The sequence below is a fragment of the Aureobasidium melanogenum genome (assembly GCF_000721775.1).
Source record: "Aureobasidium melanogenum CBS 110374 unplaced genomic scaffold scaffold_8, whole genome shotgun sequence".
NCBI classification, from domain to species: Eukaryota; Fungi; Ascomycota; class Dothideomycetes; order Dothideales; family Saccotheciaceae; genus Aureobasidium; species Aureobasidium melanogenum.
Genome location: NW_024470060.1, coordinates 540,536 through 563,746, shown reverse-complemented (window position 1 = coordinate 563,746; position 23,211 = coordinate 540,536). Strand labels below are relative to the sequence as shown.

Genomic DNA, 23,211 nt, shown 5'->3' with positions numbered 1-23,211 from the left:
TCGCCAGGAGATGCCATGATGGCAGGTGTGGTGGCCGAGAGCTTAGGCAGGTCCATGCTGCACATAAGTGTCAAAAGCAGATGCGCAGAAGATTGACATGCATACTCACTTGGTGTGGCACCTGCCGACTGTATTTGTTGACGCGATAGCAAGTGAAGCAACAGAGATGCGTTGAGAGGCACCGTCACTTGGCCGTGGCGGTAAGCATACGACTGTGTCGGGAGGAGCAATCGAGTGAAGCGGGCCTCAAAACAACAACGACAACTTCGTGAAAGTACAAAGAAGCAGAAGTGACCAGTGAAGATGGGAAAACTTACGCTTTCGGTAGTGGAAGGAGCGAGTCTCAGTGTCAAACCTACCAAAACTCCACTTGCGAAGAGGCACAGTCCTTTTCAGATCAACAAACACTGGATGCAGGGACGACGAGCCAGAGTTGAAAAGGAGAATGTTTTTCGAGTTAGAAAACAACCACCGACACAATCACGCCTTTCCCTTCATATCCATCCTCTGAGAATGCTTCCTCCTTTTCATGTTCAGAAACAAACGCCAGATCTCTTTTTCCATAATAGATGCAAAGGGTATCTGAAATGTTTCTTCTTGCAACCTCCCCTCTCATATTCAAAGTCATCAAACCATCACACCATAAACCCATCATTTCGTAAGTAAGAAGCAAAGTCGTAAGTGAAATGGACAAACAAAACGCGACGCTCTAAACAAAAGAAGAACAGCAAAGACATGAATGGTGCAGAGCATTGCAAAATGCATAGCCATGAAGAGAAAACAGTCATAAGAAATTTTGGAGATGAGGAAAAACTCCCACAAAAGCATGGGAGACAAAAGCCCTCAGCTCCTCGTTGCTAGTGTCGTCGACTCTGGTCATATCGTCTTCAAACAAGGACGTGACGAACTTTGACGCCGGCAGCAGGTTTTTCAGCCCCTTTTGGGCGTGGGCGTGTAGTGCCTCCGAGCATCCATCTGGTAAACGCTGGAACCTGTTTCTTCTTGCCTCCGTTAGTAGTGCTTCTCGGCTTGCCACCTCGTACCTTGCCTTCTTCGACAATCTCAACGATGGGATCATTGAGATCTTCGTGACCGGCGAGGATAGTGGGCATATGCATGGGGGGTGGAGAATGGGGGGAAACGTGTGGAACTGGTGCAGGGGGAGGTGGTGGCGGCGCGGGTCCTACGGACGCACGCTTGCCCGCGCTCTTACTGCCACTGACCTGAGTGCGTCCTGGTCTCTCTTTCTTCGGTTGTTTCTCAACAATTGGCTGGTTATCAAGTGGGAATCCACCAATGCCGTTGTTGACTTTTTCTTCCAGAGGATCCGGTGGCAATGGCCAAAGCTGCATTTTGATGTCCCATCCAGGTTGCACGACGATATCCCAAACTTGAGGTAGGATGATCTCGTTGTTCGGACCTAGCAAGTGATAATGGCCGTTAGCGACATGCGGTCCAATGCGCTCAATATTGACGAAAGCTTGTCTGATCAGAGTTTCCATGCCCTTCCAGGTCTTGACCAAGTGCCATGGCAACGTGAAACTCCTGTCTACGGCGTCGGTGAACTTGAGAGGTGCTTTGTCGGCGTCCGGCGCGGGAGCGTTCTTCTTCAACTCTTCCTCGGCAGCCTTCTTTGCTGCTTCAGCTGCGTCGGCGGCAGCCTTTGCCTCTGCCATCTTCTTCTCGTGCTCCGCTTTGGCCTCTGCGATCGCCTTCTCATTCTCGGCTTTGGCAAGAGCAGCTGCAGCAGCAGCCTCCTTTTCAGCATTCACACGTGCTGCTGTAGCAGCATCAGCAAGCTCTTTCTCACGAGCTGCCTTAGCCTCAGCCTCGGCTTTTTCTTTGGCAGCTTTTGCAGCAGCAGCTTCTTCTCTTGCAAGACGCTGTTTCTCAAAATCCGCTAGCAAGGTTGCAATCTTATCGGACTCGGCCTGCACCTTGGCTTGCTGCTCTGCGGCAGCTGCAGCCGCAGCTTTCTCGTCGGCTTGAAGAGCCTTGAGGGCTTTGACGAGGTTCTCAGCTTGAAGCGCAGCTTCTTCTTCCATTTTCTTTTTGATCTCCTCGGCTGTTGGTGGAGGCGGAGCAGGCGGGGCTGGCGGCGGCTCCTCTTTCTTTTCAGCCTTTGCTGGCTTTTCGTCAGGAACTGGAGACGACGCCTGAGGCTGGTAGAGATGATATCCAGGAGGCATCATGGCTGGCATCATGTTCTGCGGAACAGAGTATGGCCTTTGAGGATAACCAGAATACTGCATTTCAGGCGGCAAGTATGCCATGCTACGGCTCATCATCATCTCAGGCCTCTGCTGGTGATATGCGCCGGTATAGGAGTCATATGTATAACCCGGCTGAGGTGAAGGAGCATGGGGCGGCGCGAATGGGTTTCCAGGACTGGCCTGACCTGCATAATGTTGGCCAGCATAGGCATAGTGGTCGTAAGGGGCAAGGGCGTTAGGATTCGAGTATTGCGAGGTTGAAGAAGTGCTCGACGTCATTGTAGGAGGGTAATGTGCATGTTGTCCAGGCCAGTGATGGTCAGGATAATGAGCTTCATATTGTCCTTCGTGGTAACTAGTTCGAGCCGAGTAGGCCGAGTGGTCGTAAGGATGTGTCATGCGGGCTGAGAGCTCCGAGGGGTCGCTCGGAGTCGAAACGTGTTCTGGATATGCGCGGTGTCGGCTGGATTCAGGGTGAGAGTAGTACTCAGCCGGTGGGCGATGGTGTCGAGCCTTACGTGAAGGTCTCTCCTGACGGGATCGTTCGTGCGACGGAGGATATGACGGGTGAGGATGCGATTGGTATTCAGAGTGACTGGGAGCTCTGGCAGCTGGTATAGAAGCTGAATCGTTGGGACTGATGTCGCTCTCTGAGCTGGCCGAGGTGCTGTAGGCACCGGGGTGGTCGTGGTGATCGTTAACAGAATCCTCGTAGCTGGTGTCGTAGTCGTCGTAGTGGGAGTAAGGCTGAGAGCCCGTCGACGAGTAGGCTCTCCTGCACGATCTGGTTAGCGTAAGCGTATTTAAGCTAGAGTGAACCACAAGCACTCACGACATGTACCACGACGAAGCTAGAAGTGTGGTTGTTCAGTTCACCGTTCTTCGCCCAAGATATGATCCAGCTATCTACTTGGCCAAAGATTGATGCGCAGGTAGTTAGTCCAGCAGCTTCGCAAAATCGAGCCTCTTTGGTCGGTAAACAATCAGCTCTCGGGCAGTGATGAGCCAGGGAGGTGCTTTGCTATTGGACGGCGACGCTCCTATCTGTATACCCCTCTGTTTGCACGCCCGGGGTTAATGGTCTTGCCTTTTTGTGTCCGCTGCCAACCCTGTCGCTGGCAGAATGTGGAATGTATCAAGATCTGGCTTGATCAAAAAGTTTGGTTCGTGAGCAGGTATTCTCTTGATTGTTGGCGGTGAAGGCGTCACAGTGCATACGATTGGGATGCAAGGTGGGATGAATTGTCAAAGGGACTTTTTGAACCAGTCGGGCTCGACCTCGTCCACTGAGCGTCGCCCACGCGTCTAGAAATTGCCTTGCAGCTTTGGTTGAGCGTTTGCGAAAGAGCGCACCGAAGGGAAAGGTCGATTGGTCTGCCGAAGCCTTGGTAGCGTCGCCCTACTCTATTTAACCAGAGGAAGAAATCGGGTCCAAGGTCGAAATAGCTGCTTAAGCCCCATCGACATTAGCCATCCTACAAACGTGCTGAAAACGAGAGTGAGATCGAAAAAGAACACAGCGCTCTTTTTCTCCTTGTCCATCTAGCACCCCTTGTACAAGGAGGTGGAAGCGTGTGACTTGACCGTTTTGCTGCGGGAGACGTACCTTTACCCGGTTACCAAGCCAACAACCTTCTTCTGCTACACCCACCCTGTCAATGTGCACCTGTGAGTAGCAAAGACAATGACGATCTATCGTACTTAAATCAAGGTCTCTTTCGAATACGTGGTCTGCGAATCTTGCTGTGAATAAATCTGTAAGGAAACATTAGGTCAGAGAAGGGGATGAAGAGAAGTGGAAATAAAGCTGTTTGATGCTGATTCTTGGTAGCCTGTTGTCACACACTTCAATGGAGCATTATATACCGAAACGTGGACAGTAATCATCCCAGTATGCCCATCAGGGCAAAGCATTGCTATTAACTTTCTCTCCTTGCCTCCTTCAGAGCCCAACCTAGCCGCCCATGTGTTCTCTTGGGCATCTGGCAAGAGCGCGCTGTCTTTGTGGGAGGGCGATATAACCCGGATTTGAGAGCTGTTCCTCCGCCCTTTCCGCGTCTTGATGCCCAATACATGCATGCATGCCCAAGCCAACAACGGGACTCCCGAAAGCCATCGCTCTTTCGACTGACTGCTACGGTAATGCCATCGATGAGTCAAAAGTTGGGCGGCTAGGAAGGGAGCGTACTCCGATCGACTTTTTGACAGTTGTCAGTGAGTTCCTTCCAAGTGCAGTCTGTGAACCCGACCTCCATTCAAAATTGCGATCGAATGAATGATGATCTGCAAGCATGCGCGATGATTTCTCGGAACCAGTCGCGTTGGGTAGTCAGCCAAGTTCCATGACATATCATCGCTCGATGGATACTATTCTGCTCTTGAATACCATTGTGCGGCATCATGGCTATGAGCATTGCACTATGGACTTTCACACACCCAAAGCCGCCATTGTTACACGGTCGAGTCGATACTTGACGAGATGTACCACCCAAAAGCGGCGGCTTGCTGCTCGACCCTAGCAACTGGCAAGAGACCTTGAATGCCGAATAGTGATCAGTCACAACAGTAAAATATGGTTCGCATATTTTCATACGTCATGTGCCTGATGAGATATGCCACTGCGGCATCCTAACGTGGAAGGGGTATCAACCAATCTATGTACATCCGGTCGAGGCCAGCCTCCAAACGCCACCAACTCGTACGAACAATCAACAGAGAAGAGAAAAAAAAAATGATGTATTCGACCGTGGGATAACAAACAGAAGAATCAAACAAAGCATGCGGTCATGAGAAAATGCCTTGAAGCGTTATACACCGGTATGCTTACCTGGACCGAAATCTGACAGTCATGGATCTTTTTTCTTCGCTCCCTGATTCACCGATTCCAAGAACTTCCAGGATGACATTGATTGTGGTGCTAACGCACCATACACCAATAAGGACCCATCCGATCTTTCTGCTCAGAACCCATTTGTTCAGAGGCACAGCGATGAGGAGTCCAATCAACGTAACAAGCAATGTGACACCACTGACGATCAACGTCTGTCCAACCTGGATCTCATAAGTCCGGAAGTGGATCGGTTTCCCTGGATGCTTCGCGTGCCTGTGCTCCGCTCCACGGATCAAAATCCAAGAGCCAGATAGACCGATGCCCAAAAGAATGTTGAGCATAGGACCACCGAGGCATGCACTGAGAGCCATAATTGGGTATCCCAGTCTTGCCACGGTGATGTCCGCAACAAGATCCCCTAGGGAATTGCCAACAGCGAAGATAGTCAAGCCCATGATTGCATGCGACATGTTCATGATGACAGCAAGCGCTTTCAAGACGGCGACTACCTGTGCCGCAATCGTTGAGATCCAGGCTATTGAGACTACAAAGCCGGCCATGGAGAGTATGGTGTTGTAAGGTTTTGGTCTGTGAGTTGGTGTCGTAGTCAAGAGTAAGGGGATAAGAAGGACCACCGACACGAGTAGAGATATCAGCATAGGTCGTACCAATGGCTTTATGCTGTCGGTCTCGTCAAGGTACTGCGTGTAGATCACCACTACGATCAACAAAGGAGCCAAGAACAACTGAACGATAGTCAGCCATCTGTTCCAGTATTGTGGTTGTACCTTGGCACTGGGTGTAGTTGGTGACAGCAGCGCGGAGCTTGCAGCGGGTGAGACAAGAGGGTCTCGCTCGCCAGGAACCGATAGGTAATCTCGTTCGATGTGGGTTGCTACCGCAGCACTTCCAGCTCCCGGACCAGCTGAGGGATGGACATAGTCAGAATGATGTGAAAGCGGGCTCTCACCATCCCGATGATTGATGCTGGGTGGCCTCGATCCGACAGGGTCGATGATGTCAATCTCTTCCTCTACCTCCTCCCGATTGGATTCCACAACAGGAAGAGTCACGATCAAAAGGAACATGCTCGGGGCTGCAATGACAGCCAACAGTCTCTCCCACCAATTCTTATCTCGCCAGTGTTCAATTGTAGGGAACAGCCTGTACAGAAGTACGAGAGGGGGTGGAAGAATCCTGTATGGCCACCAGCGTAACGGTTTCTCCTCTTGCTCGTCGTCCATGTGCGTCAAAGGACACGATGCAACAGACACGCTTGCGGGAGGAAGATACAGACTAGGCGGTCGACTACTGCTGGCGGAGCTTGGCTCGTAGTATGCTGGAAACGGCGATGAGGGCGCTGAAGTGTTTGGCGAGATATTGTTGCTAGCTGGTATCTTGAGGTTGTAGAGATCTTTGCCGAAAGTACGGGGCGAATGACTTGGGCTACTGTTGCGAGAAACTTTGGATGGTAATACCATAGTGTCTTCTGACACATCGATGATCGGCACACTGATGGAACTTGTGGAACGATCGCGTGAGTGTCCAGAGGCTAGATTTTCCTCCACATTGGACGCTTGCCATGGATTCGCAAGGTGATCATCGAAGTCGGAAACGGTAACCTCAGGGGTTTGTGGTCGAACAGACCCGCCAGACGGCATGCTGCGGAACGATGCTGGTCGCAAGGAAGCCGGATTTGCGTTGTCTTCGTCTTCAATAATGTCTAGCATTCTAGGTGTGTGCTTTTGGACAAAGCGAGGATCAATGCGCAATTGTGCAGCGTCGTTGGCAGAAACAGCACGTGTACGACCAGACTTGTTCTTGAATACATCGGGAGCAGGCCGTTCGAGGGTTGGAGAGGTACTCTCGGTCGTCGGATGGAAAGGAGGCCTAGAAGCAGGGTCAGATTCACTAGACAGCTCTTCCTGCTGCTGAGCAGTAGTATAAGTCGGATCATCCGAGTAGCGGCGTGTGTGCATAGGGATCGTTTGGTGGGACCTGGCTTTCTGCAGCGATTTAAGAACTGCTTGGAACTCTAGAGCGCCCACCAGACTGGGGCGGATAGGCGTAAGAGTGTTCCGCCGTGAGCTCGGACCGGGTCTTGTGAGGCGCATGTTGCTTTTGAGCTCACCAAGCCATCGATCTCTGACCTCGTCGTCATCTTCATCTTCGTAAGGTTCGATGATAGTAGGTGTATCTCCTCTTTCAAGAATGGAAAAGTCGTCGGCCGAAGGTCCACGCGAGAACGAGGGACGAGTGGTGGTTTCCTCATCATCGGCATCATGGTAGTTCTCTTCGGCATCAACCTCTTCACTTCCAGGAACGAGGAAATGGCCCCTTACAGCGGCGTTCCTTTCGCGTCGACGTCTTCTGACACCCATCCACCAATGCCAAACAACGACAAAGGCCACGTAAAAGAGGTAGAAGACGACCATAATGATGCACTCCCACAGATGCAATTTTCCGTCCCACAGGAATGACAGACTAAAGGCGGCAGCAACGGTGAAGAAGCCGACATCTCTGATAAAGGCTTTCTTGGCCACCCTAAAAGGCCTGACGAGGGCCATGGAACCGGCAACAACGGCAGTGATAAAGCCAGCAGCACCGAACAATTCACCAATAGCTAGACTACTGCTGTTTGTACTGAAGGCGGCAAAGGTGGAGAAGACGTCGGGACTGCCGTTTCCAAAGGCCAGAAAAGTGACACCAGCCATGCTTTCGCTCATTCCCAGGATTGTAGCGATTGTGCTCAGATTGATGCAGAAGAAGTCGCTAGCGGCTATACCGATGGTACTAAAGAGGAGACCAAGCCAAGAGACCAAGATAAGGAAGGCGATTGGCTTGGCATGCGGCATAGAGCAATAGAAGAGCGAAAGATACGAGTAGAAGCCTGGGTCTTCGGCGGGACAGTGTTTGGTTATGTAGTGGCATTGATCGGTGGCTTTGTGGACAAGACGACACTGCGAGGGGAGTCAGAGACAAGCGTCATGATCTTCGAATGATAGCTACAGACCTCCTCATCGCTAGACGCGAAACTGCTAACATCTCGGCGGTGTAAAGTTGAGTATGATTGCGGTGAGTGTTGGATGTCGAGATCCGAGCGATAGAGGTAGCCAGCAAGACCGAGCAGAGAGAACAACAAGACAGTGTAGACGAAAGATTGCGGCGAGTAACGACGTCTATGCAGGCGGGACGAGGCGTGGGCTCGGTATTTTGGGTAGAGATGGTGGAGGGAGGTCATTGCGAGCGTGTCGCATGCCGAGGATGAGGAGTCGCGAGGTGGAAGGATAATCAGTTTGAGAGGTCGAGGGTCAAGGTAGCATGATTGATGCTAGAACGGGGCGGCACCAAGATGCAGAGACTATAAAATCGAGGGCTATGGGTGGAACTGGGCACAGTCGGTCGGCAAGAAGCATCCAAGACGCGGCTCTGGCAATGACGACGGATGGTAATCAATCAGTGGCGGTGCAGCGATCGGTCTGTGGCTGACCAGGGCTGAGTGAGCCACACCTTCGGCAAGCCACTCCCCGCCATTGCAAACTGCTTGTTTGTTTGCACCACACGGACCTTGCGACCGCCGACCAGTTGCTTGTGCATTTCGCGACAGGAAGTACGACAATCACCAACAGATTATCTCACCGTACACGTCGCATCTCCCGTCGCTCTTGACCTCTCCAACATGCCTCGAGTGCGCGCGAGCGGCGCCGCCGCCGCCAATGCTCCCGTAGCCGCGACTCCTCACAAACCTGCTGGCATCAAGATCCCACTCAACGATGATCGCGAAGAAAAGGCAAAGCGTCTGCAGTCTCGCCAGGCCTTCCACGAAATGCACATGAATTCCCTCAAGGCTGCCGCGTCCCCTGCTCGCAAACGAAAGTCCCTCGGTGCTGAACTCGCCGAAGGTCCTCAAACTCCTAGCGGAAGTGGAAGTCAAGACGAAGGCTTCCACGTCGGAGGAACTGCTGTCACGCCTATGAAGCGTGTCCCTCTTCTGGCCAACTTTGAAGAATGGATGAAGATGGCAACCGACAACAAAATTAATGCCACAAACTCTTGGAATTTTGCTCTGATCGACTACTTCCACGACATGTCTCTGCTAAGAGAAGGTGATGGTGTCAACTTCCAGAAAGCCAGTTGCACTCTGGATGGCTGTGTGAAAATCTACACTAGCAGAGTCGACAGTGTCGCAACCGAAACTGGAAAGCTGCTGAGCGGTCTCGCTGATAGCGGCAACAAGAAAAAGCGTGGAGAAGAAGATGATCAAGAGAATGAGGACGGCGAAGATGAGGAGGGTGAAGACGGCACCAAGAAGAAGACAAAGAAGAAGGCACACCGCTCCGAAGCAACTCTGGCAACCTCCTTCGCCCAACTACAACTCAAGAAGATGGAGCTCGAATTCTCAGTAGACCCTCTATTCAAGAAAGCCTCGGCAGATTTCGACGAGGGAGGCGCAAAGGGCCTGTTGCTGAATCACCTCTCAATCGACAACACTGGAAGAATCGTTTTCGACAGCAGCGACGACGCCCAGGACGACGATGAGTCTCGACGAGACAGCATGGTTGCAGGCGAGGAAGAGAAGCCAGATGAGGAAGAACTCAAGGCTGCTCCTCCAGCACCTATCGATATCTCTGGACTGGCCGCGCGATTTTTCCCAGATCTCTCAAAGCTTGACACCCAAGATATTTGCCCATCGCTCAAGACCTTCGAGCTTGGCGGTGGCAGTGCCTCCATGGATCTACCTTTCCTCAAGGCTCCAGAAGATTGGCGCGCGCAAAAAGAAGAGGAGGACAACGATGACGCTCGTTCCGGCATTGTCTTAGGTGATGATGATGCTGTGGGTTTCGACGACGATGACGGTGCATTTGGTGGCTTTGATATTCCTGCTGATGCTGGTTTCGGCGAAGGTGGTGAGGCATGGGCCAAGGAAGCACACGTTGAGCCTCAACTTCGACCTCACGATGAAGGCGCTGATGTTGATGCTGGCGTGGGTGTCGATGCAGAAGGCGGCGAGGTGGGCGGTTTCGATTCGAATGGCAATCAATTTGGTGTCACTCTTGCGCATCGCGGTGACGAGCATGAGAACATCTTGAGCTACTTCGACCAAGCACTACAGAAGAACTGGGCCGGTCCAGAGCACTGGAAGATCAGGAAGATCAAAGACGCAGCAAAAGCAACACCCGCAACAACAAAGAAGAAGGAGAAAGAGCCATTCGAGATTGATTTCATGAGCCCCATGAATCAACAACTAGCCGACTTGCTCTACACTTCAGCACCATCGAACGCGACTATCAGTCTGCCAAAGAAGGACTGGAAGAGCAAGACACGTAATCTGCTACCCGACGACAAGCACTTCAGCTCGCGCGATTTGCTACGACTTTTCCTCAAGCCCAAGGCTCGTATGGGATCACGAAAATCAACACAACAAGCCCGTGGTACCGCCGAACAGTTCCAACATGGCGATGTGGATGAAGCATATTGGGCAAACGCGCAAGGCCTAGCTGAACCGCAACCCATCGACGAAGGTGCACGAGGTGATTACGATGCCAACTTCTTCCAAGACGATGGTTTGGGTGTTGCAGCAGGAGCTGCAGATGACGATGACGACTTTGCAGATGCACAAGAGATGTTACCACCTGCAGATGCCTTTGATGCTGCACAACCAGGGGAACCTAACAGTCTACCGCCCAGCAGCCAAGAGACCGCGTTTGGATCGAATCTTATCACACAAAGTAGACGCATGCGACCAGAATATGTACAATACGCACGTGTAGCGAAGAAGGTCGACGTACGGCGGTTGAAGGAGGAGATGTGGCGAGGCATTGGATTCGAGGTAGGTTCCATCATCACTCTTTCCCGTCACAAATCTCTGACATTTCCACAGGTCGAGCCAACACAAACACCGTCAAAAGCCCCGCCGCCGACCGTCGATATATCAGAAGAAGGCACGTTTAAATTCACAGACGTGATGAACAACCTTCGGCACGTGTATCCTCAGCAACAGTTATCAGACATCAGCACAAGTTTCGGCTTCATCTGTCTCTTGCATCTTGCCAACGAAAAAGGCTTGGTCATTGAAAACCAGGCTGGCTTTGAAGAGCTGATATGCAGAAAAGATGTTAGTTTCAATGCTGCGGATAATGTTTAGAAATGAATGGGGATTGGTTATAAGGATGGGCTCGGATTGATATAGGGTTGGTTGTATAGACGATGATGATTTTTTCTTCTCTTTCCATATCGATATTGTTATTTGCATTGGATAAGGTCTGTCAATGCAGCAATCCGGTTCGTGTTCCCATGTTTAGAATGTGGTATGTCACAATGTTCTCGAAAAGCACAGTATGATCTGACTCTATGCGATTGTCCAGAGGAGAGATGAGCAAGTGCCGTAATCCAAAGTCATCAGGTCCCAGACACAGTACCAGCCACATGTCTCCCAGAGGGCATTTCACTCCTCAGAGAGTACTATCAAAATGCAGAATAGTATCAAGACTTGGTGGTTGTCCACGAGATGATCTTTTCGACAGGTTCTCACTGGACGCGCTTCGGTTCTCACTATAGATCGTGCATCTCTGCAGCACTATTGTAGGTCTTACTACAAGAGGAAAAAGTGAAGGCTCCTGAGTTACCTTTCACTTGAAACCAAAACGCTATCGCTTGGCTCCTGACAGCAGATATAAAGCGTCTCTCCTTCCATTTCCGAACCTCGTCCTCATCAACAAACCAAAGATGTCATCGACAACACCCTCGGCAAACTCGTTCTCAATTCAGGTGTTCGAAGAGCTCGACACCAGTGGCCACCCCTCAATGCGTCTCTACTGCACACCCTTATCAACCTCGTCCACCAACGAGACCCTCATCACCCACAAAAACAAGCAGTTCAGCGAGATCCGCCTCGAAAACATCGCCATCGACACCATTCACCTCGACGAATTCCTCAGCACTCAAACCGAACGACTCAAGAAAATCAACCTCATCAACACCTCCATGCACTTCCTCTCTACCCACGACGAAGTCGGTGAACCCTGTGCTTTCCTGAAGAAGATCGTTGATTTGCTTCACCACACCCTCGAAGTAAAGAGTTTCGAAGTCAGACATTTGGTTTGTGACTACGGCGACAAGATCTCACCTTCCATCGTCACTTACGCAGGCAAATGGGAAGGAGTCAGGGAAGTACGTGATGGGTTTGCTGAGTTGGTTGCTAAGATCAAGGAACGTGGAAACAGAGGCCAAATGGAGGGGTACGAGTTGGTTAAGCCTCAGTCGAGTTTTGTGGAGGTGGAGAGGTGGGAGGATGAGTATGGATTTGCTTCTGATGGGGAGGACAGTGACGATGATGATGATGCCTATGAGCACAGTGAAGATGAGGAATGGGCAATGTGATTCGGGGAGGAACGATGATTCATTCAGACGCTTGCTCAATATTGCGATTGAAGTTCAGGTGCTCGAGAAAAAGCCTCAAAGAAAGTCATTGACATTTTTTATCTATGGTTACTTTTTAACCACGCAAGCCATCGAGTGCCTCCTTCAGTCTCTCCCAGCCATCTGTATCTTCCCAACAATCCTTACCTTTACCCATGATGGATCTGATAGCACTTCTGGCCTTGAACTTCCAATCTTTGGCAACCAATGCACCACTTCCAGCAGCCATACCTTCTGTCTTTTCCATCTGACCAAGACTCTCGTATGCATCACACAGTTCAATCGTTGCATCGACGATAACGTTCCAGCGGGCTTCACTCTCCGTCTCCCACCCAGGCTGACTGGTCACTGCTCTCCATGCTTTTTCGTTGGCATCCAATGCGGTAGCTGGCTTCTTGCGCCAAAGACAGAGCTTGGCGTACAACTGCCACAACTCGCGAGAGGAGGTGATAAGAGGTACAACTTTCTTGTCGAACATTTCAACCAGCAGACGCTCGAAACCAGGCTTTGTAGGGTCATATTCATCGTTCAAAGCAATGACGTGACGAATCATGTGTTCCATGATCTCTACATCAATGCAGGATTCGCCATTAGTCTTGGAGCGTAGGTCGATGATGTGACGTTGAGCTGTCAATACGGTGTCGTAGTCTGGAGGCGAAAGAGAGGCAGCAACGATAAGAAGGTTCTCCCAGATACGGTGGCTGTCATGTTTGAGTGTTGCAGCACGCTTGAGAGCACGCAGGGCGTCTTTCTTGTTTTGTTGACGATCGACCTTCTTGGGTTGAGCAGCCATGGACTCGTCCTCGTCTTCGGCAAGCTCGACCGCAGGCGCGGCGGGCTCATCGTTGGCGGTGGGCACCTGGTTCTTGAGCAGGGCAGCAGCCAAATTGCTCCAAGCTTCTGCGTCTGTCTCTTCGAGCTGGACAGTGCGGGAGAACGCTTCAGCGGCCTTCTCAAATTGTGCGAGCTCCAAAAGACAGCAGCCCAAAGCGAACCACGAAGCATGGTTGAGCTGGTTGGCTTTCAGACTTTTCGCGTATGCATCAGCAGCCTTGATCATGTCACGTTGACCAATGTACATGCGACCCAACGAGCGCTGGGCACGAGCGTAGCGCTGGCCTGAGACTTCCCACGCCTTTTCGTACATAGAAGCATCTTGGTCAAGGTCACCAAGAATGCAGTACAGACGTGCAGCATCAGCCGGCGGAGGCTGTCTCTCAGGACCTTCCCAGGTCTCATCGTCGCCGGCATTTTCTTCATCACCATTGTTGGTGGCATGGAACAGCTGGCGACGCACCAACTTCTTCGCCGTCTCCTCCTTCTCTGTAGCGGCGTAGCACAAAGCAGCTTCGGCCCACAACTCCAAGCGCATGTAAATGTCAAGTGCCGAGCGCAAACCTCCCAAGGTGACCCATCTTTGAGCAAGCTCTCCCTCCAGCTCCCATCGCGTAGGCGCAGCAATCTGGAAGATGTAACGCAGTCTTTCGGAAGCCGGAGCAGAGTCCTCGCTCTCACCCTTGCGCAAAAAGCTAGTGGCTGTCACATCTGCATTGCCATCTGCGGGGGTCTCTGTTGTGTCGGCAATGACTTGATCGACAACTGCCTGCAGTTGTAAGAGACCACGTTCGATGGTTCTAGATCTGTAGCCCTCCATTCTGCTGCGAACAAGCAACCCCTGAGTGTAGACCTGCCAGTTCGAGCTACCGCCTTCCAGCACACGGGTAGCATATGGAAGAGTCTCTTCTCTTGTAAGACCATTGGCAGGAGATGTGTTTGTGATAGAGGATGCAAGAGCGAGCAAAATGATTGAGTCCATTGGCAACAGCTTGGGTTGATTTGAAGGGTCCAATTCAGCCAACACGGGAGGTAGATCTTCCTTGGTTTGTACGTCCAGGTTGAGTGTGGGTTTCGCCGTGAAGGAGATGTTCTCCAAGAGTGTGTCATCGTTGAGATCAACATGCTTAGGACCGCTGGTCGCGCCTTCTGCTTGCTGAATCTCCGTCGCCTTTACGTCGTTGGCGTTTCCTCCACTTTTAGCAAGCACGACCAGCTGACTAACATCATGCTGCTGGAACTTGGTTCTCCTTCCCAAGATACCAGTCAGAGCAAATTGGAAGCCTTGTTCAGCTGCCGCTTCGTCCAGATCAATCCTAGCTTTCTTGTCCAGGCCGTAGAAAGTCTCGATACTAGCGCGTTCGAGCAAGAACTCAACCTTTGCATTATCGCTGCTGGCTCTCGACTTGCCCTTCGGCGAGACGTCGAAGAATTGCTCTTGAACTGCATCGACATCTGCAAAGATCTTGTCCTGTAACGTTCCGCATTCTTCCGATAATAATCTTTGATGCATGAAGGTTACTCTCAATCTAGCCCATCGCGAGACCGAAATGTTCTCAAGAATATCAGGATTGCTGATGATGACATTTGCCAGGCAGAGAAGTTCAATGTTGGGCGTCAATCTGTATGCTGCAATACCATCGATTGCGAGGCCTGCAATCAGTTGGCGGCGCAGAGCGGTAACTTGCTGCTTGTCCTCAGCCACATCTTGCGGTAAGACGGTCTTTGAAGGAGTGAAGGGGAGCGGAGGGCCAGTAGCATTAGACTGTAGGAAGGCAAGCAAAGCGGCATATCCAATGATAAAGAAGAGACTCTGCTTGTACTTTGCGTTCTCATCATCCTTGGCGAGAATCTTGCTCAAACGAATTGAGATATATTCGTTCCATGTCGCGCAGTTTTCCAGCTTGACTTCATCCAGTTCCGAGTTTGGACTATGTCCGAGAAGTTCCTGTGCATCTTTTGTTTGTAGGAGGGCGAAAAAATCTCCGGATTCCAGTTCTGAGAGGCGTTCAGCCAGTAGTCCTGAGATCTCTTCGGGCAGAGAACTGCGGAAAAGAGTTTGCAAAGCGTCGGCCATGTTTGCGACCGACGTGTGGTGTTTTGAAGAAAAGTGCAGATGGTCAGCAATAATATTTCTCTGGACCCTGAATCGAAAGCGCTGTGAGATCGAAGTCTGTCGAAGTTTTGGAGGCTTGGCAATGGAAGCCGCAGAGGTGTTTTTCTTTTCTTTTCTTTTTTGTTTTTCTGAAGCAAAATCGTCAAGTTCCATCCAGAGATAGTCGAGTTTCAACAAGGCTTTAATGTGTTTGTTTTGCGTCAATTTGATCATGTTTCTAACAATAACTAACTAACTTGAAGACTTGTGACCGGCAAAATATGCAGTTCAACAGATGTCCAACCTATGCCCTGAACCACCGTCCCTGAAGTAACGCCACGAGACTCTTTGATCGAACAATATTCAGCAAATCCACATGTAACACGCCCAATTCTCTAAGCCTATAAAATTGAGCTCCCGACCCATATTCGCATTTCAAGGTGGCGTACAGCGGAAAGTCGAAATACACAATCTAGCTAGTGATGGGTCCAAGGTGATCGCGGCTTAAGCTCTCTTCTTGTTCTGGATGCCATCCCAGATACTTGTAACAATACCAATGTATGCTGCAATCATGGCACCGCTGTAGCCGTAGGGCATAGCATTCTCGACCGTCTTGACGGTCTGTTCGGCGAACGATCCAAATAGTGTGTTACCTTGAGCATAGACCATCCAAGACATCAGCGCTTTAGCGATACTGAACATTAAAGGATCGATGCGATAGACGGGTCTGTAGTCTTCGAAACCGTCCTTCTTCTTAAGCTTGAGCGACAAGTTGAACAACCAGCCAGTGGCAAGAGGAATCCAGAAGTTCATGGTAGCCCAAAGCAAAGCAGGTGCCCAGTAGTGATGAGTGAGGAATACAAACACGTCAGGCAGGAACACCGCGAAGCTGGGGAATCCGAACAAACTCGGGAAGTCGAATGCAAACTTCCATGGAACAGTCTCGTAATGAAGTGCCGCGGATTCAAGAAGGAGCATTGTGAAGTGAACGCCGGTGACAGAAGAAAGATCGAGACGAGCCTGGTAAAGCACATCCATGATGTGTGACGATGTCCAGAGCTTGTTCATGCCCTCAGAAATACGGGCAGTCTGCTCCTCAATGGCATCAGTCACAACGGCAGGCGAAGGAGGAAGTGCCATGCGTGGTGGGCTGAGGAGCATAGAATCCTCGACACGTGGTTCCTCAGCCACAGGCTCCTCGACTCTAGGTGCCTCGACTCTGGCCGGAGTTACTACAACCGCGGCGCGGGCAGTACGCTTTCCAGTGGCTGCAGTAGGTGACGAAATGGGTTCACTGCCATATGGTTATGAGAAGGAAGACGGTGTACACGCGATAGGAGTTGGCTTACACGTCAGACTCGCCCTTGATACGTGGAGCGCGTTTCCGCGTCACAGATCTGGTCACTTCTGGTTCGGCAGCAGGAGTCGAGCCCGACTCGCGCTTTGTGGGAGAGCCCTTGCGAGCATAATAGCCCTCGAAAGAAGGATACTCAGAGTATGTTGACGCGTTGATTGTGAGTTGCTCTTCGAGAAGTGCAACAATTTGATCTTTGCGAAGATCGGAAACGCTACAAGGATCAGAAAGGTGATGAAAAATGACGCGTTTTGTATGCATACTCGTCGATGCCAACTTGACCAGCAAGCTCGGCAAGTTCAGCTTTGCGGTGCAGGTTCAACCAGGTAGGCATGATGCGAAAATATGATGAGCAGAGTCGCGTTAATAAGGCGATCAGATATCTCGTGAGATGAAGGTGTTTTAAGGTGTATGTGGTGAATAATCTGATGGAAGGAAGAATCACAGGCGTGCAGACGCGTTTTAGATGGCAGCAAGTCAACACGACCAACAAGCGTGCGTGTTTCTTGGCGGTACTAACTAACAGAGCAATCTGGCCATGTGATTAGCCATAGATTCAAGTGCTACAGAAGCAGAACAAGTACACTGACTGATCTGAAGAACTCATCAAAATGCTCTTGAATGTCGAGATACAAAGATATCAGCCGAGAATAGTTGTCTCAGATTAGTTGTTGTGGTCAAGACAGGGTAGGCGGCGGAGGCGGTGTTCGGGAGCGGAAGAGCACTGCCAAGCAAGCATCATGACGTCCCGAGTGCAAAGAGTCAAAAGTTGTGAGAGTGAGCCAGCGAGCGAAAGACATCGAGACATTTTGGCACTAAACCACCTTGTGACATACCCTCTGCTTTGACGCCGAAACATACTCACGCTCGCTCCTATCAATCTACTCATCGACGTTGCAAAAGCGCATCCGAGGCGCATTCGAAGGCACCCATGGTATTAGCCCGCGTGGCTGAATACTTGTTCCCGTCCGACACCATTTCACATCATGCTTCGACAGAGACGGCGGCACAACAGGACCATCAAGAAAAAAGAGTGCAGCAGGTGTTAAATATGGAGGAAGAAGAAGACCGGCCGCCATACGTTCATGTTAGTCTGGACGACGACACAGCAGCGGGACCAAGGTTAACTGAGTTTAGGCAATGCTTGCAGGAGGTCTTGGTGGTTTGATGGGTGATATGCTCATGCATTCGCTCGACACAGTCAAGACAAGGCAACAAGGCGACCCTCACATGCCACCAAAATACACATCCATGGGCTCGACCTACCGCACTATCTGGCGCCAGGAGGGTTTGGTACGAGGACTGTATGGAGGTGTCACACCTGCTTTCCTTGGATCCTTTACCGGTACCATGACTTTCTTCGCTGCCTACGAGTATTCCAAGCGTGCCATGATTGATTACGGCGTTACTCCCTCCGTCGCATATTTCACCTCTGGTAAGATATCCTCACCTTACATATGTCCTGTTCTCAATGCTCACCAGACCATTAGGTTTCTTTGCCGATCTGGCAGCCTCTCCCTGGTATGTCCCTTCTGAGGTCCTCAAGACACGGCTGCAATTGCAGGGCCGGCACAACAACCCCTACTTCTACAGTGGCTACAATTACCATGGCACATGGGATGCTTTTAGAACGATCATTCGTGTCGAAGGATGGAGGGAGATGTTCTCTGGATACTCTGCCACACTGGCACGCGACCTGCCTTTTTCCGCTTTGCAATTCGCCTTCTACGAACAAGAACAAAAGATAGCAAAAGCTTGGATGGGAAGTAAGGACATTGGTCTTGGATTGGAGATATTCACTGGTGCAAGCGCCGGAGGAATGGCTGGCGTCATTACATGTCCACTCGATGTGGTCAAAACACGTATTCAAACTCAACTGGACCCCGAGTTTGCACACGCTGCTGCTTCACAAGCCTCAAAGACTGGCCCGGCAGTCAGTCCCGCGAGCACAACGCATAGGCCTACAAGGCAAGCACCTTCGATACACGACGCAAAAAGACCTATATCGACCGGAGGGCCATCGACCGCTTTGAAGAACCACGGAGCGGTCGCTCTCGAGACCGATAATGTCATCGCAGGCCTGAAGGTGATTTACAAGCATGAGGGTTTTGCTGGTCTTTTCCGAGGCGTAGGCCCACGTTTCGTATGGACGAGTGTACAAAGCGGGACCATGCTTGTCATGTACCAGCAGCTCCTCAAATATTTCGAGTTACATCCGCTCGTTGCTTCAGACGACGATGAGTTGGCGCTGTCATAAAAGAGCTTGTAAACATGTACTTGTAAGAACGGTTTTGTGGAATGGCGGCATTTTAGGGGCGTTTCATTTGCAGACCCAAACCATGATAGACGCATATTGGAGCCGGCGTTTAAGATCTGGACGTTTGTATTTTCGCGCTAGCAGAGTACTCGGTTCATAACCGTAGACTTTTTGTATATCAGAACCAACACCTACTCAATCTTGACTGCACTTCTCCTTTTCTTGCCCACACACGCACGGGCAGCAACGACTTCTGAATCAGTTCACTCATTAGGGGACGAACAGCCAGTCGAGACCGTCGGCAACATATCTAATCCAAGTTCAATGATCCAAGGGCACTGTCAAGTACCCTGTCCCTTCTTGCGCAGTTGCATCAGTGATGTTGTAAGCTGTAAAAGCATAATAGTTTTCATGCTCAGAACATGTTCAGAGAGTGTGGTCCAGACCGAGGGACGATAGCTGTCAGCGGACGATACTCCGGCTCTTGTCTATATCATGTCTTTTTATAGCTGCATGTGGCAATAGGCGTTGATACCACCTCCCCGTGTACTAAAGTCTGTAACTACCATTGTACTCCAACTACAGCTAACAGCAAAATGTAGACTATAGAAAGGCATAATTCTTCTGTAGATTAGAGGCATGTCCACCGAGAGTTGACAATTTGTCGCCTCTCAGTGGATACCATCTTGTTTCCTATCACTATTGTGCATTGCTGTAGCTATACGCGTTATATACTTAAGTACACGGGGAGGCAGGGATTTTGCAATTAACACGTCGTTGTCAGAGGGTTTGTCATAATCCATTCCTGAAGTCGTCTTCATAGATGATGCTACACTTATCGCTTGTTATCTTCTGCATCTGCGACATGTATCAGAAAGCGATAGCATGGTATTACCGGTATTGTGATCGCTGCAGGATCAACGAACCCCTGTCAGTTCACATCTCAAGATCTACGGCGGCGATAGGTAGAGCCCACGTCATTCGCGGATAGACGGTCGGCAGCGAATACTCCACAGAGCAGAATTGATCAATCCTTTTCCAGACAAGCGCTTGGCATAAATTTTGGTGAGAAAGCAAGGGGCCTTCCGGCGCGGCGGCATTGCTTGACCGTGCGAGGTCGAGATGAGACTGGAACGCTCTGGCAGTGTCAGAAACCCGAAGCCGCAGAGCAGAGTCCACACAAGCTTGCCTTGGCAAATTTTGCCGTCGAGTTTTGTTTGTCTTGATGAGATGCTCGCAATCACGAGCTGTTGTGGTCGTTCTTTTACATGGATGAAAGCACAAAATTCAGTTCGTGGAGAGTCTTTGAACATCAAACGCCGCAACTCAAAACAAGAGGGCATAAAACACACCTGTTTGTGTACAAAATGTACGGTGTGTCGTTGATAAAAGCATAATAAGCCGAGTAGAACCGTGGGTAACCGTCTGAAGTTTTGCTTTGTCCAGCGTACCCTGCCGACATCGCTAATGGCAAAGATCAGCAAGGAAGCTGATACCGAGTCGTACGACGGATGTCCCAGAGCCCGAACCGAGCCTTAACCTTTTACACATTCATATTTCTAGCTATCTGATAGGAGTAGGTTGCAGGTTCCCCAGTGGCTGTCAGGCACCAAAGTCTGGCGGAGGCTTGGGGGCGTCGTTTGACTCAAAACTGGGCTCCACCCACGTAGCGCTACTTCTGACGACACCTCTTGAGCAAAAAAAAAATTGCTTACAGATGCAACAAGATGCTATCGAGATGTCCTACGATCAAGCAGTTCTCGAACAGACCAAAATTGATCACATCTGGGGCCTCCACATGCATCTCCATGCCAAAAAAGCTGGGGGCCACGTTGCGTGCGAGTGGAAGGATTTCTATTACTTGATGCAAACCACCTTGCGAGTCAATTCAGCCAGTCCGATGCGTTGCTTGAAACCTAAACGCATACGTGCTCAACCAGGAGCACCAAGAGTATGATTCTTTTTACCTAACACCGTGGGGAAAGGCTCCGTTGTAAGGCCGTAGCGTCTGGTGCATCGTCCACTTCTCCTCCACCAACGACTAAACGACTTGAGCAAAATTTTACGTAGGCACAACGCTTTGCTTGGAGATCTGCCGGGTCTAGTCATCTTCTACCCCAACCACTATTTAACTACCTCTCCCTCCGTCGTGTGCCCTCTTGCCCTTCTCCCTCACGGTCTTCCCTGGTTACCTATTCTTACATCTGACACTTTGTGTGGGGGATATCCCAGCATCCAGACACGCCACTTTCTTTGTACCTGATCGGACCCTACCTAAGGTGATCGCCAACACACACTTACAGGTCTCGACGCGTCGTCTTCATCATGCATCAAAACGAGATGCCCACACCTATTGGTCAACCACCCCAATACGACCAGGAAAAGAGGGTCGATACCTTTGGAGCCATCGGTACAGCTCCCATTGCCGACGATGTCGAGTCTAACGGGACCATGAAGGAAACTGAGGTGCTGGATGTCTTCGGTAACGAAGATGGTGCCGAGATTCAGTACAAGACCATGACCTGGTGGCAAGGTGCCATGATCATGATCGCCGAGAACATCTCGCTCGGTATCTTGTCTTTGCCTGCTGTTTTGAAAACCATCGGTCTGGTCGGTGGTATCATCGCAATTATTCTTATGGGTATCATCACCACCTACTCTGGCTACACCCTTTGGCAGTTCCGTATGAGATATCCCCAGGTCGCCTCTTTCGGTGATGTTGGTCAGATTCTTTTGGGCAAGTTCGGACGCGAATTGTTCGGCTTCGCATACGTTACTTTCTGTGTCTTCTGTGAGTTTGGTCCCAACACAAGCAGATTTTCATCATGCTAACCGAGTACAGGCATGGCTTCTCACGTTCTGACTTTCATCATCGCCATGAACACTCTTACCAACCACGGAACTTGCAGTATCGTCTTTGGTATCGTCGGACTGGTTCTCTTCTTCATCCTCACCATTCCCCGCACAATGAAGAATGTGTCCTTCTTGGCCATTGCTTCTTTCATCTCCATTCTTTCAGCCGTCATGATCACCATGATTGCCCTTGGTATCAGCCCTTTGTCAGGACGCAACATCGTCGCTACTGCCCACCCCAACTTCCCTACTGCTTTCAACAGCGTCTCCAACATCGTCTTCGCCTACGGTGGACACGCTGCCTGGATCAGTTTCATCAGCGAGCTTCGTGACCCCAAGGACTACCCCAAGTCCCTGATGACCCTTCAGGCCGTTGACACTTCGCTTTACCTAGTTGCTGCTGTCGTCATCTACTACTTTGCTGGTGACAAGGTAACCAGTCCTGCTCTGAGCAGTGCTTCTGCCATTGTCTCCAAGGTCGCCTGGGGTATCGCCTTGCCTACCATCATCATCGCCGGTGTCATCTTCGGTCACGTCACAGCCAAGTACATCTACATCCGCATCTTCGCTGGCACCAAGCACCTTCACAGCCGTGGTGTTGTCGCCACCTCTTCCTGGTTCGGCATTATTTTCGGTATCTGGTTCATCGCATGGGTCCTGGCCGAGTCGATCCCCAACTTCAGCAACTTGCTCGGCTTCGTCGCTGCTCTCTTCGCTTCGTGGTTCAGTTACGGTCTTCCTGGTGTTATGTGGCTTTACATCATGAAGGGTAGCTGGTTCGCCAACCCCAAGAAGATTTTCCTCTTCTTCTGCAACTGTGTGTTGGTGCTTTTGGGTATCATCATCTGCGGTGTTGGTCTCTACGCATCAGGTGTCGAGCTGGCCAAGGACTCCAGCGGCCGCTCCTGGTCTTGCGCTGACAACCGATAAGCAACGAGCACTGGATGCTTGTATGCTATGAAATATGCTTTTTACTGCCTTTGATGAACTTTTTATACCTTTTAGATATGGCGAGAAGAATTCACTATGACCATTTCACGATATCTCCTTCAGTCTCAATATGTTCATGTTTTACCATACGTTTTAGTCCCAACACTGCTAAAGTTTTTACAGGTTGCCTCATGCCACAGAGACATTTCGGAGCCAGACACCCACCTTCCAAGGCAGCGGAACGAAGATGTTAGAAATCAGCCGAGGAACAGAGATTTCCCCTCTTCTGGTGTCAGTGGCTTTCGCGCCAGCCTCCAAGTCCATAAAATTTACTAAAACACACGTCACGGCACGTTGATCCATTCAGCCAAGATTCAACAACAATGATCCATCGCTTCACGCCGCCAGACGAAGATCAACCCAATG

The 23,211-nt window shown here is 50.6% G+C and overlaps 8 protein-coding genes across 8 annotated transcripts; 4 read left to right on the top strand and 4 right to left on the bottom strand.

The window, feature by feature from the left end:
* Nucleotides 1–1,367: 1,367 nt before the first annotated feature.
* On the bottom strand, nucleotides 1,368–1,571 carry M437DRAFT_25777 (uncharacterized protein; the record flags this gene model as incomplete). The annotated part of the gene is made up of 1 exon (XM_041019092.1): nucleotides 1,368–1,571. A coding segment is annotated over one exon (204 nt), but the record flags the coding sequence as incomplete, so codon positions are not given.
* Nucleotides 1,572–5,036: 3,465 nt separating this feature from the next.
* Nucleotides 5,037–7,976, bottom strand: M437DRAFT_47038 (uncharacterized protein; the record flags this gene model as incomplete). Its single annotated transcript, XM_041021373.1, has 1 exon — nucleotides 5,037–7,976. A coding segment is annotated over one exon (2,940 nt), but the record flags the coding sequence as incomplete, so codon positions are not given.
* Nucleotides 7,977–8,722: 746 nt separating this feature from the next.
* Nucleotides 8,723–11,188, top strand: M437DRAFT_65509 (barren; the record flags this gene model as incomplete). Its single annotated transcript, XM_041024593.1, has 2 exons — nucleotides 8,723–10,873; nucleotides 10,925–11,188. 2 exons carry the CDS (start codon nucleotides 8,723–8,725, stop codon nucleotides 11,186–11,188), a joined length of 2,415 nt encoding a protein of 804 aa, XP_040880574.1.
* Nucleotides 11,189–11,769: 581 nt separating this feature from the next.
* M437DRAFT_65508 (uncharacterized protein) lies at nucleotides 11,770–12,423 on the top strand (the record flags this gene model as incomplete). Its single annotated transcript, XM_041024592.1, has 1 exon — nucleotides 11,770–12,423. One exon carries the CDS (start codon nucleotides 11,770–11,772, stop codon nucleotides 12,421–12,423), a length of 654 nt encoding a protein of 217 aa, XP_040880573.1.
* Nucleotides 12,424–12,538: 115 nt separating this feature from the next.
* On the bottom strand, nucleotides 12,539–15,373 carry M437DRAFT_83926 (TPR-like protein; the record flags this gene model as incomplete). Its single annotated transcript, XM_041028014.1, has 1 exon — nucleotides 12,539–15,373. One exon carries the CDS (start codon nucleotides 15,371–15,373, stop codon nucleotides 12,539–12,541), a length of 2,835 nt encoding a protein of 944 aa, XP_040880572.1.
* Nucleotides 15,374–15,895: 522 nt separating this feature from the next.
* On the bottom strand, nucleotides 15,896–17,079 carry M437DRAFT_74797 (uncharacterized protein; the record flags this gene model as incomplete). Its single annotated transcript, XM_041026305.1, has 3 exons — nucleotides 15,896–16,685; nucleotides 16,741–16,959; nucleotides 17,009–17,079. 3 exons carry the CDS (start codon nucleotides 17,077–17,079, stop codon nucleotides 15,896–15,898), a joined length of 1,080 nt encoding a protein of 359 aa, XP_040880571.1.
* Nucleotides 17,080–17,676: 597 nt separating this feature from the next.
* Nucleotides 17,677–19,002, top strand: M437DRAFT_47235 (mitochondrial carrier protein; the record flags this gene model as incomplete). The annotated part of the gene is made up of 3 exons (XM_041021415.1): nucleotides 17,677–17,832; nucleotides 17,883–18,180; nucleotides 18,236–19,002. The coding sequence occupies 3 exons, from the start codon at nucleotides 17,677–17,679 to the stop codon at nucleotides 19,000–19,002; spliced, it is 1,221 nt and encodes a 406-aa protein (XP_040880570.1).
* A 2,451-nt stretch (nucleotides 19,003–21,453) lies between these two features.
* M437DRAFT_74795 (uncharacterized protein) lies at nucleotides 21,454–22,785 on the top strand (the record flags this gene model as incomplete). The annotated part of the gene is made up of 2 exons (XM_041026304.1): nucleotides 21,454–21,793; nucleotides 21,845–22,785. The coding sequence occupies 2 exons, from the start codon at nucleotides 21,454–21,456 to the stop codon at nucleotides 22,783–22,785; spliced, it is 1,281 nt and encodes a 426-aa protein (XP_040880569.1).
* Nucleotides 22,786–23,211: the final 426 nt, after the last annotated feature.